This window comes from Clytia hemisphaerica, unplaced genomic scaffold (genome assembly GCF_902728285.1).
Source record: "Clytia hemisphaerica strain Z4C2 unplaced genomic scaffold, Clytia hemisphaerica genome assembly, whole genome shotgun sequence".
Classification (NCBI taxonomy): Eukaryota; Metazoa; Cnidaria; class Hydrozoa; order Leptothecata; family Clytiidae; genus Clytia; species Clytia hemisphaerica.
The window spans coordinates 255312-270602 of NW_027103519.1; the positions used below are offsets into that span (position 1 = coordinate 255312).

The 15291-nt window shown below is 37.6% G+C and overlaps 4 protein-coding genes across 5 annotated transcripts in view; 2 read left to right on the forward strand and 2 right to left on the reverse strand.

Moving 5' to 3' along the window:
- Positions 1-236: 236 nt before the first annotated feature.
- On the reverse strand, positions 237-3426 carry LOC136799353 (uncharacterized). Its single transcript, XM_067056061.1, has 9 exons — positions 3339-3426; positions 3148-3247; positions 2785-2967; positions 2446-2526; positions 2143-2243; positions 1885-1943; positions 1704-1745; positions 1410-1534; positions 237-1145 (listed from the first exon to the last, which is right to left on the reverse strand). The coding sequence occupies exons 2-9, from the start codon at positions 3236-3238 to the stop codon at positions 358-360; spliced, it is 1470 nt and encodes a 489-aa protein (XP_066912162.1). The 5' UTR covers positions 3239-3247; positions 3339-3426; the 3' UTR covers positions 237-357.
- A 2017-nt stretch (positions 3427-5443) lies between these two features.
- LOC136799356 (balbiani ring protein 3-like) lies at positions 5444-6835 on the forward strand. The gene is made up of 4 exons (XM_067056065.1): positions 5444-5565; positions 5762-5858; positions 5955-6119; positions 6283-6835. Exons 1-4 carry the CDS (start codon positions 5506-5508, stop codon positions 6738-6740), a joined length of 780 nt encoding a protein of 259 aa, XP_066912166.1. The 5' UTR covers positions 5444-5505; the 3' UTR covers positions 6741-6835.
- A 1245-nt stretch (positions 6836-8080) lies between these two features.
- On the reverse strand, positions 8081-14123 carry LOC136799352 (uncharacterized). 2 transcript variants are annotated; one of them, XM_067056058.1, is made up of 20 exons: positions 13688-14123; positions 13181-13341; positions 13016-13046; positions 12416-12891; positions 12116-12326; positions 11860-11999; positions 11691-11774; positions 11490-11605; positions 11259-11278; positions 11051-11153; positions 10707-10850; positions 10447-10588; positions 10206-10316; positions 9910-10058; positions 9705-9807; positions 9503-9614; positions 8964-9382; positions 8674-8773; positions 8385-8518; positions 8081-8255 (listed from the first exon to the last, which is right to left on the reverse strand). In XM_067056058.1, the coding sequence occupies exons 2-20, from the start codon at positions 13226-13228 to the stop codon at positions 8214-8216; spliced, it is 2685 nt and encodes an 894-aa protein (XP_066912159.1). In that variant the 5' UTR covers positions 13229-13341; positions 13688-14123; the 3' UTR covers positions 8081-8213. The 2 variants fall into 2 exon arrangements, with proteins under 2 accessions (XP_066912159.1, XP_066912161.1); XM_067056060.1 differs by having other exon boundaries at positions 13016-13043; positions 13688-13922.
- LOC136799354 (UDP-glucose 4-epimerase-like) overlaps positions 8538-15291 on the forward strand; it is a 40975-nt gene continuing 34221 nt past the window's right edge. Inside the window, exon 1 of the mRNA XM_067056062.1 lies at positions 8538-8555. The gene's annotated coding sequence lies outside the window, so the exon portion shown is untranslated. The remainder of the gene's footprint in view (positions 8556-15291) is intronic.

A 15291-nucleotide genomic window follows, 5' to 3' on the forward strand; every position in this document is an offset into this window, starting at 1 on the left:
AAAGTGCCTTTGATTACTAATTTTCACTCTCCTTTGCTTTTTTACACCTTAAAGTTAGCAGTTATCGGCCAAGAAGAGAAAATATACCCATAAATTTCTGTGCTTGTTTCCCTCGCGTAACTTTTACAAAGATATTTTATTTTAAAAGGGGGCACCAAAATCCAAACTTTCGAAAGTTGCCTCCCTAGTTTCGGTCGACCCGCCCCACGCTACTGGTCATGCCATTTTTTTTTTAATGCAGAATAAACGAATCTATTGTTGTTTTATTATAAAAATACGACGGATCTATTTCGTATATACATTTTAATTTAGAAAACCTCCAATATTCAATAATATAAATAATAGACTTAATGAAATCTAGCGTCCTGGTCTTGGTGCTCCCCCACCGCAACATTGATTTGGACAAGATGGAGCACATATTTGGCTGCAAGAAGGTGGACACATTTGCGGTGCAGCCATCATTGGTGGCATCATCGGCATCATTGGTGGGCAGGCAGCTCCTTGGCACGGCATTTGAGCAGGCATGGCTGGTGGGCAGGCAGCTCCCTGACATGGCATTCTTGGAGGCATCATAGGTGGGCAAGCAGCTCCTTGGCAAGGCATCTGAGCAGGCATCATAGGAGAGCAGGCAGCTCCTTGACAAGGCATTTGAGCAGGCATGGCTGGTGGGCAGGCAGCTCCTTGACATGGCATTCTTGGAGGCATCATAGGTGGGCAAGCAGCTCCTTGGCAAGGCATTTGTGGAGCCATCATTGGTTGGCAGGCAGCTCCTTGACAAGGCATTTGAGCAGGCATGGCCGGTGGACAGGCAGCTCCTTGACATGGCATTTGTGGGGCCATCATTGGCATCATTGGTTGGCAGGCAGCTCCCTGGCATGGCATTTGAACTGGCATGGACATACCCATTGGCATCATCATAGGTTGCTGGTCACCTTGTTTACATTCTTCGTTTTCGCATGGTTTTGGTGTAGTTTGACCGGTCTTCAAGGCCATTTGTTGATTTTGAATGAACTCTTCGACAGGTGATGGTGTTGGCAGGTTGATGCTTTGAACAATATTGACATGACAACATCCAGCGTCACAGTAAGAATAACATTGTACTTTACAGTCTGGTGTACATACGGCTCCAGTGGGCTCAGCAACATCTAATTAAAAGGTAGAAAGTAGTTTAAACAAAGTTCAATGACTGTAATCTAAGTGATTTGTCTTGTTACAATATTTTCTATCCTTTTCAGTAAATCACCCGGGTCGGTCTTGTCCATGTCCGCGGATACTAAGTGACCCAGGTTTTTTAATGAGGCGATGATTTCTTCTTTTAAAGGAAGATGTAAAAAAGATTGCTGTTAGAAAGATCATCAGGTATCTGATCTTTTATCTCTTCCCAATAGAATATACGAAAATGCTCTTACATGCACGAATGAAGAGTGGGTGTACATCGTGAGTCAACAATTTTCCTGATTTCAACGCATCTGTCAACTTGACCAAGTGTTTGCCAGCGGTGTGGAAGCGAAGGTACAAGTCCAAGACCACTCCACTAATGAAGAAAAGAGATTTCATGTTGTAAGTTTATGTCTATTCGTTATTTAGACCTGTAATTTCTTAGTTGTCAACAAAAAATCAACAAAATACGATGTTGTCAACAAAGATTGTTGTAAAATTTGCGAGACAATTTACAAAATAACCAAGCTTAAACTTCAATTTACCTGTCAGGAAGGTTTTGGCTTTTCTTTTCGTCTTTTGGTGATCTGTAAAATACAAAAGAAGATTTCTATTTCATGAAAAAATCACTAAAATATATTTGGTCATTAATTGAGAATAATGGTGTTCAAGAATACATTGACATTTCAACAAAATGTAGGAGTTGGTATGATTTATTTTACTTACGAGAATTTGATGATGACAGCCTGCTTGTAGTCGTCGTAACCATCGTAGATTTGTTTGATCTGAAAAAAAGATTCTTTTACTTTACTTTTTTGAAAAAGGAGACACTATGTGCTTGTTCAAATTTTCGTTTTTGGCTCCGGAAGCTGTAAACTTGTATGGACATGCGTCGAAGGTTATCTTATTGCTTACATCAACAAAAAATCAGTTTTAGGTGGGTTATTATAGGGATGATTAGCTTTTCGAATAGACCATACTCACATCAGAGAGGTATTTGTGTCTGTTGATATCGTGCATGTTGTTTTTCATTTCGTCATAATAATCAACACTCTTGTCCAAAATAGCAACGTGGAAAGTAGTTCCTACAATAACAAATGCGTATTATTTACAAAAAACATCTATGCATGAATTCATAACATAGGAATACAAGAGACAAATAAATGAGATCTTCACTTATTAATTAATTTCTAGTATTGTGATACCCCATAGATATCGGTTTAGCTTGCACTATCTCTCATGCTTCGTTTCCAGCTTGTTAGTTTGTCGATTGGATGTGTCACTCACCTTTCATGGTTCTGGTGTTATTATCAGAGCCTTCGACTGTTGGTTCATCAACTCCCGCTGTTGGTGGCTCCGCTGTTGTTGCTATGGAAACAAACATGAGGTAAAGTTAGTTTTCATTGACCTAAGCGTTATGAACCTTCATTTTCTATTTCGCCCTAAGAAATGGGCTTTTCTGTTGACTTAGATTGTCAGGATGTTGAAGAGGGCTTTACATTATGCCCTGTGCACAAGAGTGGCTAATAGTTTAGGCTTTCAGGTATTGAACATTAAGGCTCGGCACAACCCCAGTTTCTTTAATTTTCTAATATATTTTCTAAAATAAGATAAAAGATTACTCACTAGTAGTAGTGGGAGGAGCCATTGTTGTTGTGGTGGTAGTAGTGGTGGTGGTGGTAGTGGTTGCGTCAGTACCATCCGCCCGCTTTTCAGCTTCTGCTGTCTCTGGTGATTGTGCAGGATCGGTGATAGGGCTGTCGGAGAGGGCTGAATCTGTATTCTCTACTGTGTCTTTCTTCTCATCAACTATGAAGATATTGCAAAATGAAATGTAACTCTTTTTCAGCAAATTGATAAGATACCTTTTGCGTTCTTTCCTGGATTCTAAAAATACTTTGATCTAAGAAGACTTGTTCATCAGTTCTTTCCTTTGATGATATCAAAAAACTTTCTTGGAATGTTGTTCTGTTAACAAATGACACTAACCTGGAGCCGGAGCAGGGTCCTCGTCGACCGGTTTGCAGTGTGCCAGTGCAAAGAGCACCACAAGTAAACTCAAAGTTCTAAACAACTTCATGATTGACACCTTGAAAAAAAAAAACTCTTCAGTCAAAAATGGTTGTCAGTGTGACAAATTTTCTAGTTAAAATATGTACCAATAAAAATTTTTCACTCACCAAATTTCTACATCAATCAAGAAGATATATTTTGAACTTTTGAAGAATTTACAAGACGCTTTGTTGCTAATTTGGTTGTTTGAGTGTTGGCTATGCATGAGTGAACTAATAATATGCTGTATGAATAATCAACTCATTGTTTTCACTGCTAGACGCAATTTAAAACATGCTGAAAATGTGCAGATGTTATTTGTGTTTGAAGCTTCTTGCAACAGGAACAAAACAACAAAACTTCATTCAATGATCAGGCTCCTTTGCCATTCACCACACCGTTTGTTGTTTCTGCCAAAATGAAGAAACATACACACTTCATAATATTTTACTATAAACCCTATTATAACCAAGGTTTTAAGCTTTTTGACGAAACCGTATTCGCATAAGTATTTGCCGACATTTGATTTGAAACATCAAAACGAGTTACAGCGAGTTTGTCCACCTCTCAGTAAAAGCCCTAATACACGTTTACTTCATAAGAACAAACTATATAAGAACATAAGGCTTCAAATGTCAAAACATTAAGAACAAGTTAAGAACACTTTAATTGATTTTGTGTGTAAAATTTGAATGTTCTTATAAAAAAATGTGTATAGCAGAAAAAAATCTCGTAGCAGCTTGGTCAATTTTGGAGTGTTTGAATTAGCCCTATCCCAACTCCCGTACGACTTTCCACTTTTTTGTATTTGCAAAAGGATGGCTCATAAATTTAGTCCTATGGGTTTTGAAATTGAGACTTTTTGTGATCAAGTCTTTGGATAAGTGTAGAGATAACTTCTTGGAAAGCTTGACACGAATGCTATCCAATATACCTTAAAAATTGGCTTCTTTATAGAAACGAACTTCTTTTTGACTTACCCTCAACCTCCCTGTTTCAATGCCCAGGTGTAACTTCCCCCCCGTGGGATGAAAATTTCTATTGAAATCCCAATGGGGATATAAACGGCAGTGGGATCGTTATGGAAGTGCACTTTTTCCATTGAATATTAAATGAGGATGAGATCTAAGTCATTCAGTGAGGTTGAAATTGTTGGATACCTTATGGTATCGGCCCTTTTTACTCCGGCCCTTATAAGCGTTATTTTTAGGCCCTTGGCGTAATAAGGGCCGGCGTTAAAAGGGTCGGTGTAAAAAGGGCCAAAATTTTGCAAATTTTACTTAACAGTGGCGTTAATTTTTAACATTTTTTTCTATTTAAAGGATTTTAGGTATAATTCGAAGACGAAAAATTATCCATTGTTTTACTCTATATCTAAAACTTCGCAAAAATCAGTGATTTTCAATGGAATTTTCAACAGTTTACTACTGTAAAATGGTATTTTAATGTAAATTGAAGCATAAAATCTATTCTAACAAAATTTGGCGTTATTTACGAACCTAATTGGCGTAAGCCCAAAATCAGGCTACGGCGTAATAAGGGCCGGCGTTAATTAGGGCCAGCGTAAAAAGGGCTGATAATATGTATTCAACTGGGGAAGAAACCTGACCAAATTTTTCAGTGGGACGGGGGTCCTAGTAGGTCTGAGACACAGGGGTGTCACTTGGAGCTTTGAATTTAGTACCAAACTTAAATTCGATTTTACTTGTGGGGTTCCATATTGGTCTATATTTTTTTTTGATGCGAGCTTTCAAGGGAAATATATTGGACAGTATTCATTATTATTAGACGCAGATGTGCGAATGGACTGCAGTAATATCTTTTCGTGGGGGTATAGTGTCTAGGGATATCAACGGATTTCGAAAATTTACCATGTCGTAGAAGGCATGGTGTCAGGGGTATTCTTTTTGTCCATTAAATAATTTGATGTTTTTCCGTCATTTTGTATATGTGATATGATGTGAAATATTTTTAAGATTGGTGTGACTAAGATGCTGGTTGTTTTGTTCTGATGTCGATGTGTTATCTTTGAGTATCATCATGTGACCAACCCTGTCTCCTTCTCCTATCTAAAGCTATTACAAAATATCTCACGACGTCACAAACACACAAATTTTCTTTCAATCAATAAATTCATTAAAATATAGATAACATTATTCCACTCTAACCATATCTTGCCCCTCTATTATCCTCAAAGTATAAAACAGTTACAAAAGAATTTTCTACAAAAATTTGTTTATAATTTACTGCCTTTCAATTGATATCCTAGTAAAGCGGAAATTTGTTGAACTCGACATGTTCTATCAAAATATTTTTCTTTTCGTCCTTATGCTTTCTGTGTCAGCTCAAGATAAGGTAATTACTTTCCCTACAATTTTCAAAGTGACATCTAATTTGGTAATCGCTAGCTAGGTAGTTCCAGGGAGAGTTGTTGAAAAAACTTATGACCCTAATATGAAGGAAATTGTACCATGAATTAGAGTGAGATTGATTGTGTCGAATATTATATTATAGAGTCTATTGAATGTATTACAACCATTTTCAATCATAGAGCGTACCAGAGAACGTGTTGAAGAAATTGCAAGGTGGTGACTTGGAGACACTGTTTCACAAACTGAGGATTGAAGAACCACGGCAAAGAGGATTTGGTAGGTTGTTCTCTCTTCTTCGTATCGGTTTTGTTGTATTAATTTTTGTGGTTAAAACCTTGCCATGTATTGTTAACTTGTTCCATTCCATTCTAGACGCCATTCTGTTTCCCAACCAGCCATGTCTTCCACGAAAAACGGTCATTGAAGTCCCTCAACCGAGCAGCGTGAGCAAGATCCATTTCCCTTACTATGTGGAAGTGCACCGATGTGCTGGTGGATGTGGCCCTATGCAATTCCTTTCCAGATGCCAACCTAAAGGTACGTTTATCACTATCTGTGTATAACTTTTAAATCATTTAAAGCGGCGGTGAATATGCCAGCAGTATTGAAAAGACACTATGGTCCTAATATCAACTGGGCAAACATCCATTTTCATACATTAGACCTGTCAATTGCAACATTTCGCAACTTTTACATTTAGAGACAAAGAAGGTTCGTGCTAAAGTCATTGCTTTAACCTGGACCTCGGGAAACCCAGAAGATGAAATTCCACCGGCATTGGCTTACGTTGCCATCACCAACCATACATCATGTGAATGTGGATGCAAACATGAAGGGAATGAATGCAATCGTTTCCAGTTCTGGGATACAGCTCGTTGTCGGTGCAATTGTATGAGCTGGGGATGCCCAAAAAACTTCGAGAAAGACCCGAATAATTGCTGTGCTTGTCCCATTCGAGAACGTTTTTGTCCTGCCCGTAAACAGGAATGGATTCAGTCTCGCTGCGCTTGCGTGTGTAAAAATCTTCACAAGAAATGTCGCATCCCGTTGAAGATTCGGGACCCCAATACGTGCAAATGTGTTTGCCCACCCATTATTTGTCGCTCTGGCAGCAAGTTGGACAGCAAAACATGCCATTGTCAACCCGATAATTCATAACCTTGTGTATACTCGAAAAGATTAATTTCCTCAAAGAGCCAAATACGTTTTTCTGCGCCAATTTTTTAATAGCGAGATTTGATTTGAATGTTCTTTTCTCGTTGGTGATTTTTATTCAAACTCAAGTTTTGTGGCACCAGATTCAAGGGATATTTGGATATTTTTTGTAATTACAGCGAGTATAATTTGTAAAATGGACATCCTACTCCCTCAAATATAAGAAATTTTGTATTTTCTTCGAGAACCTCAGACTTTTACTTTTTTGTTTTCATATCGAAGGTTTCTATATTCTATAAAGTGTGTCCAAAAAAAAATCAGAGCCAATTTTACATGAAATTAAATCCTCAAAACTGGTTATTCCAAGCTTGTTAAAATTTAATTTTGATTTTGATTGATAAGGTTATATGGCTACATAGAACACTTAATACTATTAAGTTGTGCTCATAGTATAGTGAAAAAGTGCCCACAATGTATTGCCAACTCAAGAGGTTTCCTTTTTATAATAGAGTATGTGTTGTTAACTTCGTACCTTACTGTCCGCAAACCATATTGTTCACATATTGTGTTGTTTAAGCAGTCCTTATAAAGGTTATATTTAAATTCTGCTCCGTTTTTTTCGCGGACACACTGTGTTTAGCTAGAAGACCTTCCGTGTATTAGAAAATTTTATTATAAAAAGACCAAAGTAATTCTTTGTTTTTATGTATTTTTATTTTATTTTAGCTTTGTGTTATCAAACACCACAGGAAATGTAATTTTCAAGTAATTTTCATCTGAGGGCAATCTTAAGAACAAAGATATACATTAATCCAGTAGTAATAAAACCCGAAATAACACCCCTAGAGATTAACACCAGGATCTTATAATGACAAAATAAATGGTGGTAATTTGTTTCGCTTTAGGTAAAATATAAAAATTAGAAGTGTACTGAGTGATGTGGTTGGAATTGATTCATTGGATGGGTCATGAAGACAATGAGGTAAGAATTGAATACACGCTTTTTTTTTAATAAGAATACACTTTATAAGAATGTCCATGATGAAAATGGCCAAAAAATTAAGAATATAGTAAGAATATCACCATCATGGAATTTAGCAACTGAACCTAAGAATGCCATTTTTAATGCATTTTAACCAGTAGATTGCCAATTTCGATCTTAACCTAAGAATACCGTAAGAATATTTTTAGATGATTTTCGCCAAAAAGTTAAGAATATCCATGATGAGATGGAAAAACACCATTCTTATAAAAAAAAAGCGTGTAATAACTCTCTCATACCTTGTGGATGAGAAAGCATTCTTCATCATAACCACACTTTGATCATTTTGCGGTCAATGATGTACAATATATTATTTATATTTCCAGCGTTCTATTCAGGTCTAAACTTTTTCTATTCTCTTTGATAAAAATATAAATTTTACAAATAAAACTGATTAAATACATTAAATTTTCTCAAAAATCATTTTTGTAATGTCAGCATTTTCGGCCATTTATAACACCATGACAGTTAACGGGCTAAAAATTAAGAATGATAAATTGTCATTATCTCTCATTCTTTGGTGAATGAGAATAAAGATCAAAGATATTCAATGCGTTTTGGGGAATACCTATATCTGGATAATTTGGAATAAAATGTTTATTTACCTGACAAACTTGTCTAAAGCAAACATTATTTTTCGATTTTGGTAATTTACAGGGATAGCCATCAGGAAGTCTCCTTCGAACCATCTTTGAATTATCTTGAGTGATACACACGTTCGTGCAGATCTGTTTATCGTCTGAAAAAGAAAAGAAGAAAAGGAAGTTCACTGACAGGTAAGGTTTTTCAAAAATGGAGACCATTTAAGCTCTAGAGGCTCTTGACTTATTTTATCCGACGTTGTTTGAGAAAATACTTCATCGTAGAAACCCACTTTTCCCTTCGAATACCTACCTTGACTTGACTTTGCATTACACAGCCCGTAAGAAAATTGAATATCATCAATTGCTATATCTCCGTAATATGAATTACCACGCACTGCTTCGATCGTGATCTAATAAGAAACAGAGATATATTGGTCATGGTCGGTAAGTCCTTCTTTTCATCATCAAGAAAGGAGCAAGTGTTCTGACCATCCTGATCGACATAACTGAGAAACAGAATAATGGTAACAATCCCAACAGTCAACCCTTTGATGGAATGAATGGACTTAAAGTGAGTTATTATATTGTTTGGTGACCAACCTTATACTCGATGTTGATAGCCAGTTCAACTTCAGCTTGATACCACTTATCACCTTGATCGCCTTTCTTACTCCACATTTTGCGTGAATGCTTGCCCCTTCGAATGTGTATTTCTAACGAGCCAACACCCTTTCCATACATGTGATAAGCGAATTTCATACACACTTGTGATGAGAAGATGATAGGTGATTCCAAAATGACACGTGACCCTCTCCTCAGAGGGGTGGTACCTGACACCCATGACGCCTCAAAGTAAAGATATTTCCCTGTCTTGGTCTTGATGGTGTTATCAACGGAAGGACCTGTTCGGTGTGAGGGCGTTGCTCCTTTGCCAATATTCCACCCTTTGACGCCCTTCTTTGAATTCTTCCATCCGCATCCAGGGCTTTCAAAATCGCACGTTAAATTTAACGACTTTACTGCAAAATAAAAATTATAGATGAGATGCACCAAAGGCCTGTTCACTTTCATTTTCTTAAGGAGATTGTTGTTTTACATTGACGAATCCAATGAAAGAACGTAAAACATAATGATCTTACCTTGTCTACGTTGCTCGCTTTCGCGATAAACTCTCCATTTAGTGACGTTATCATTCTTATAACTGCACCCGTTCTGTCGTATGTTTTCCCAATCGATTTCTCCGCTTAAGAGCTGAATCAGAAGAATAAAAAGGTGATGAGAAGAATAGTTTGTTTCTTCCATCATGGTGCCTTCTACTTTCTCTTGTTGAAGATTGCTTACCAATTGTCGCATGTTGAAAGGCTTGCAAATCCCATTCCTTCCTGGGATCAAAATACGATATTGATTGGGACTACCTTGACATTTCTTCCCTGATAACCTCGGCCTGTTAAAGAGAATCAGAATAAAGTATGATAGTCAGTTGTGAATATACTGTCAAGGCTGGGTTTGGAATGGAAGCTTCGAAGAGATTTATTTTGGGTCTTACTTGGGATTGGTGCAACTTCTGTTTCGATGTTGAACAATCCATCTGGTGGACTTTCGGTTGCAGGGTGGTGTGAATTCCGAATACTTGGACCACCCACCGTTAACTGGTTTGATCTTGATTTTGGTCACACAACGCCCTCTTTTACACCACTGTCCAAAAAGATGAAGAAGTGATGGTTAACCAAATGAACCACAAATTGTTCGATAAATTCATGTTTTTATGAGAAACTCTATGATTCATTACCTCTTTGTCTGTAAGCTTTAAATAATACACATAAACTCCAAAAGAAATCTCACCTTTGCTTTGGCACACGTTGAGCCTTCCAAAGGAGCATGCCACCATACAGGTTGACAAGGCGCACTCTGATTGGGTCGACACCATAAATATCTGCACGCCGTCAATGGATTCTGAAATTGAGGAAGAGTACACTACAAACGGTCCTTTGATGATGAGTTCACATCGAATTATGTCAACTTACGATTCTAGTAGAGTATATCTGTTATAGAATACATGAATAACAAAAATGATGGAACAAACCCTGGGTGTGCAAGGAAGAGCGGAGGAACCATGATAGCTTCGACATTGATCTTTAATCTCCATCAGCTCCCCTGGTAGCCAATCCATGCTTTTTTTGAATGCGGGAAGCATTTTTGGTTTGTTCTTTAAACACGTGAAGTATCTAAACAATGGAAAAAGAAATTGCTATTTATCTAGTCATCTACGGTAGTTATTCTATTTACCTCTTTCAAAGCAATATTCATCAATAAAATTAGTTCTCTTTTGACACATTTGCTTACTTCAAATTTTGCCAAATCATTTTCGCACTACATTTGGACCATCGAAAGTTGGAAGAGGTAGCATACAACTTTTTGACCATAATATTTCCACCGGACAAATTCTCTCTTCCACAACCATCGTCCTCGTCATGATCGATACCCAAACTGAATCACAAAAACGGATTACGGTAATCGGGTAATCGGGAAACTATTATCATAAGTAACAGCCAGCAAACCGCAGTGTCGGTTGCTTAAACTTTACCAAGGTGTGAAAACACAGTGTTGTAGACATGGTCAACGTTAGAAAATATAACGGGTAACAGCTCATTAATAAAGATCTCCTATCTCTATGTTGTATAACTTACGCGTGTGCAAGTTCATGAGTGACGACGAAAGATGTGTCGGGTCCGTTCTCCTTGACTAATGCACAACTTCTGCGACTACACATTGTATACATAGCTGCAAACCCTGTGTGTGTTGGAAAGATAAAATTGAGTGAAGAAGGTTTTTGAGCAGTACAAAATCTATATAAGCAAATCACTGGTGGAGAATTTTTTCAAGAAATCAACTTACCTGCTGGTCCAATATCCTCCCTGAAAATAAAATGAATCTCTTTTAAAAATGATGATTCTTGCTCCAGTTCAAAAGATAGAGCTTGGAAAAGGAATAAACAACTTTTTATATAAATCTGCCATTGAAGAGAAGGTTTGGAAAATCTTAGGAAAATACCTTGATCAATTATTAGAAATTGATGTAGGGATGTAAAATAATGAATGGTTAGAGAAAATGCTGCAATATGTATACCTTGTCAAGATGAGATGAAAATCCACCGAGTTGTTACGTTGAGCAACTTCTCTTGAATACCGACATGCTCCGGGAACGCTGATTTCCGGACGATTGGTCACGATACGGTAATACGACTGAAAATGTGAAAGGGAAGAATACAATGTGAATGAAGGGGTCTGGTACTGTGTGTGGTGTTGAGACAATATATGTTGTACTGACCGGTTTGTTCTTCATAAGGTGAATGTTGACAACAGAAACGTAGATGGGCGCTCCGAACGATCGATGCAAAAACGTTCGCGTCACCTGTAGATGAAGATGAAAAAATGGTAACAATCACCTTCTTAAGATTTTCATTATACTTTGAAGAAGGTTTTGCACTCTAACGTACCGAATTCATGAGCATGATGGTGTAATTCATGACTTTCTGTTCACCATGGTGGTCCAGCATTGATTTGTCCACCACCACCTGTGTTTCGATAAAGCGTGGAACACTTCGATCGCGCTTCACTGGCTCTGCTCGTAAGTTGGCTGCAAGGAATTAAAGTTAAAATTAGATATTTGAGAAGAATTGCTGTACACTAAATATTTTTCAGATTACTTGTTAAATAGATATTGAATTGTTTCCACTGAGAGAGCCTTCTTACGTGAAGTAATTCGTGCATCTACACTCGTTCCTTGTCGAAGAAGATATGTTTCAAGGCTCGGCTGACCATTGATGTAGAGAGGAAAGCTTGTCGTCATATCATATGCTTGCCAGAAAGAATTATCTGGTTGTACGCTCACCCTTCGCGGCTCGTTCGGTCGTAAAGTGAAAGTGAACCGTGTCTCGTGACCGTAAGGCAGGGACTGGAACATCTGTAATAAAAGAAGGTGGAAAGGGAATTACGTGCTCATCTCGGTCACGTTTTGAATGGTGAATAAGAAGACTTTGTTGTTAAACTTACGTTGATTCTCCTGCCAGATTTGTTGATGAAATTGATGGAGATTTCTCCAGGTCTTGTTGGTGATTGTTGGTAACCATGCAAATCTCTCAAAGGAGGCGGACGAAATGGTCCAGGTCTACGTGGTGGTTGACCCCTATTCGAAGTAGGGCGTGGCTGGTTTGGATAACGAGGATTAGGGCGAGGCTGGTACCTTGGGTCAGGGCGAGGCTGATACCTTGGGTCAGGTCGAGGCTGATTTTGGGGGAAGCGAGTATTAGGACTCGGCTGATTGGGAAAACGTGGATTTGGTCTTAGTCGGTTGGGTGCATATCGTGGATCAGGTCGAGGTTGTCTAAGATAAGGGTTGGTTTGTGGTTGTCTCAGATAAGGTGGAAGTCTGAAATGTTGTCTATTGTTTGGTTGAGGCTGTCGAAGGTGTGGTGGAAGTTGGTAGTTTTGTGGCGCTTGTTGCCGCTTTATGCGCACATGAACTGACTCTGTAAAAATGAAATGAAGGGTGTCATTATTGTTTGTTTTAAGAAAAAAATATTCATCACCGCAAAAACCCTTCCGTCATAGAAAGCAGCATAGTATAAAGTTTGTATTAGGAGTGACTCATACCTTTGTCATCGTTGGCCGTTGAAATCACCTTCTAAAATAAAGTGAATTGTTTAGAAACAAAGTGTTGCCTAAACTTTAGGTTATTTGTACTAGTTAACGTTCAAACATACTACTTAATAATAAGTGACATGATATACAGTGAAATACAGTGTAGATGAAACTTACACCACAAAGATGTGTAAAAAGTATAAGCAGCAAGGGTGTGGAAAACATCCTCCCAAAAAAAGATACACCACTCCTATCCAAATAACACGATCACTTTATTCTAAACTCAGCATTTGGTGGGATAATGTTCATAAACCAAAGACCAAATATTCTTTTAATGTCTAAGAAAGAAAGGAACAAGGTTGAAAGTTTTACACAATAATTAGAATCATCAACTTCGAAACCACTGAATTGCCAATAAAAATCTCGAGTTTCAAACTTCCAGCTTTTTCAATTCAACAACACATCAATTTTTCAAAACTTTTTTTTCTTGCTTTCTTTTTTGTAGTACACAGTGTAGTATGACATGAGAAGTGATTGATGTTTTGCAAAAGAGTCATCTTACATTGAATCCCCAACAACTTGCTCATGGTACAATAATAAATAATATCACTTGTTGAAACGAAAATACTCAACAAACGCGTTTTATTATCATGACTCAAACCCTTCGCAAAAAAATCCTTTCACCTTTTCTTTTTTTCTCTCTGCTCCTCCAAACCACGCTGAAAGTCAATAAGGAACTGTTCCTGAACCAACCAAGCTCTCTCTGTGCGATTTTTTGTGAGTGTGAAATTCTTTGTTTGAAGTGATTGTCAATATTTATCAAATCAGCCAGCGTTTATTAAGCGTTACTTATCTTTGTTAACGCGTATTTCCATCACCATTTTCGTGTCTTTTAGCATGGCTTTTCCAACTTCTCACCGTGATATCAATCAAGTACAATAATTTCTTTGAGCTTTATTTTGGGTGAGTGTAAACATTCGGAGACTTGGAGATTATCTTCTTCTGTTTGTATTTGTTTTGCACAAGACAAAATGAGTACTGCATACCATTGGGTCTGTTCCTGGTCAGCTTTATCTGTATTACAGCTTTCAGCCTAAAACAAAAAAAAAATACCCCAAAATATTCGTGTCGCTTTGTTGGCGTAACTTTTACGAAAATATCTACTTATAATCTACTCGAAATTTTAGTCGAGCCATTTCCTGTTGACAGTTTCTTATAAGAAACTTTTTGTTGGAGGATGAGCAACTTTACCAATCGACAAGTAGCCAGATACTTGATGGGAAGTGATAAAAATATAGTGTCTTTTGATCCTGGTATTATTGAGCTCTTTCATCGGAGGGCTTCAACGTTACGATTCTTGCATTTGCTTAACATAGACAAAAAGAACGACAAATTTCTTAGCTCATTGCAAAGATTAACAACTTACGGTTTTGGAAGAACGACAAATTACGCATGGCGTGTTATTGATGCAGGAATTGTCATTCGAACGCATTCTTTGTACCTACTAAATCACCCTCGCGAGCCAGGGCCGATAAACGATTCTGCGACTTAAAGAGGCCAGTACCGTATAATTGGAGGAATCGTTTAGGGCCCTGGTACTTTAGAAGAGAAAATATCAAGAATCTTGATATATTTCGACCTTTGGACTCTGGCAGCTTGAGTGTGGGCAGTATGTTGCGAAGACAAGTACAGCCGAGCTGCGAGCACACTTACTAAAATAATTTATATCAAAATGCTGTAAATAGTTTTTCTCCGTGTGACCATTTGGCATGGGAAAAGAAAATAATGTTGATTTGGACATTTGGAAGGGAAATGCAAGTAGAAAATGACTGTGTTTGTTGTTTGGAATAGAGAATGGCTTTCCTCTGTCTTTTAAATAATGGTTTTTTACTGGCTCAAAATAAATTAGTAGCCTTGCAATAAGTCTCAACTTCCAATTACTGTTTTTTAAATTTGGCTCTCTGATATGGATATTTTTTTGTGGTGAAGTTTTAGGGTTGGTGCAGAAAACTGCTGTGAACTGGTCCGTCTTAAACAGTTAAAGCTATAAATTAACTGGCTTTAAACACACTCCGCAAATCTAAAGAAATTTCAACCTTGAAATTATTGCTTTCTTTCTCACTTTTAGATTATGTGAAAAATAAATAAAACATTTTCAACAGCACAGCTCTAATGCTTTGGTGCTGACTCTGCTGATGCTGCTCATCCAAAAAGTAGCCGATAGAATTTTTATATCCAGCCTCAAGAACATAAACTCCAATTGTCGACCCATATCATATCACCACAGC

What these genes read in the sequence shown, in the direction of transcription:
- LOC136799352 (XM_067056058.1), bottom strand. Translation starts at nt 13,228, where the DNA reads ATGTTTTCCACACCCTTGCTGCTTATACTTTTTACACATCTTTGTGGT. An exon ending in AGAAGTTGCACCAATCCCAA is followed by an intron (nt 9,808 to 9,909) that starts GTAAGACCCAAA and finishes TCTCTTTAACAG; the next exon opens with GCCGAGGTTATCAGGGAAGA. An exon ending in TAATGCAAAGTCAAGTCAAG is followed by an intron (nt 8,519 to 8,673) that starts GTAGGTATTCGA and finishes TTTCTTTTTCAG; the next exon opens with ACGATAAACAGATCTGCACG.
- LOC136799356 (XM_067056065.1), top strand. Translation starts at nt 5,506, where the DNA reads ATGTTCTATCAAAATATTTTTCTTTTCGTCCTTATGCTTTCTGTGTCA. An exon ending in ACCACGGCAAAGAGGATTTG is followed by an intron (nt 5,859 to 5,954) that starts GTAGGTTGTTCT and finishes ATTCCATTCTAG; the next exon opens with ACGCCATTCTGTTTCCCAAC. An exon ending in TTCCAGATGCCAACCTAAAG is followed by an intron (nt 6,120 to 6,282) that starts GTACGTTTATCA and finishes TTTTACATTTAG; the next exon opens with AGACAAAGAAGGTTCGTGCT.
- LOC136799353 (XM_067056061.1), bottom strand. Translation starts at nt 3,238, where the DNA reads ATGAAGTTGTTTAGAACTTTGAGTTTACTTGTGGTGCTCTTTGCACTG. An exon ending in GGCTCCTCCCACTACTACTA is followed by an intron (nt 2,527 to 2,784) that starts GTGAGTAATCTT and finishes TTGTTTCCATAG; the next exon opens with CAACAACAGCGGAGCCACCA. An exon ending in AGCCAAAACCTTCCTGACAG is followed by an intron (nt 1,535 to 1,703) that starts GTAAATTGAAGT and finishes TTTCTTCATTAG; the next exon opens with TGGAGTGGTCTTGGACTTGT.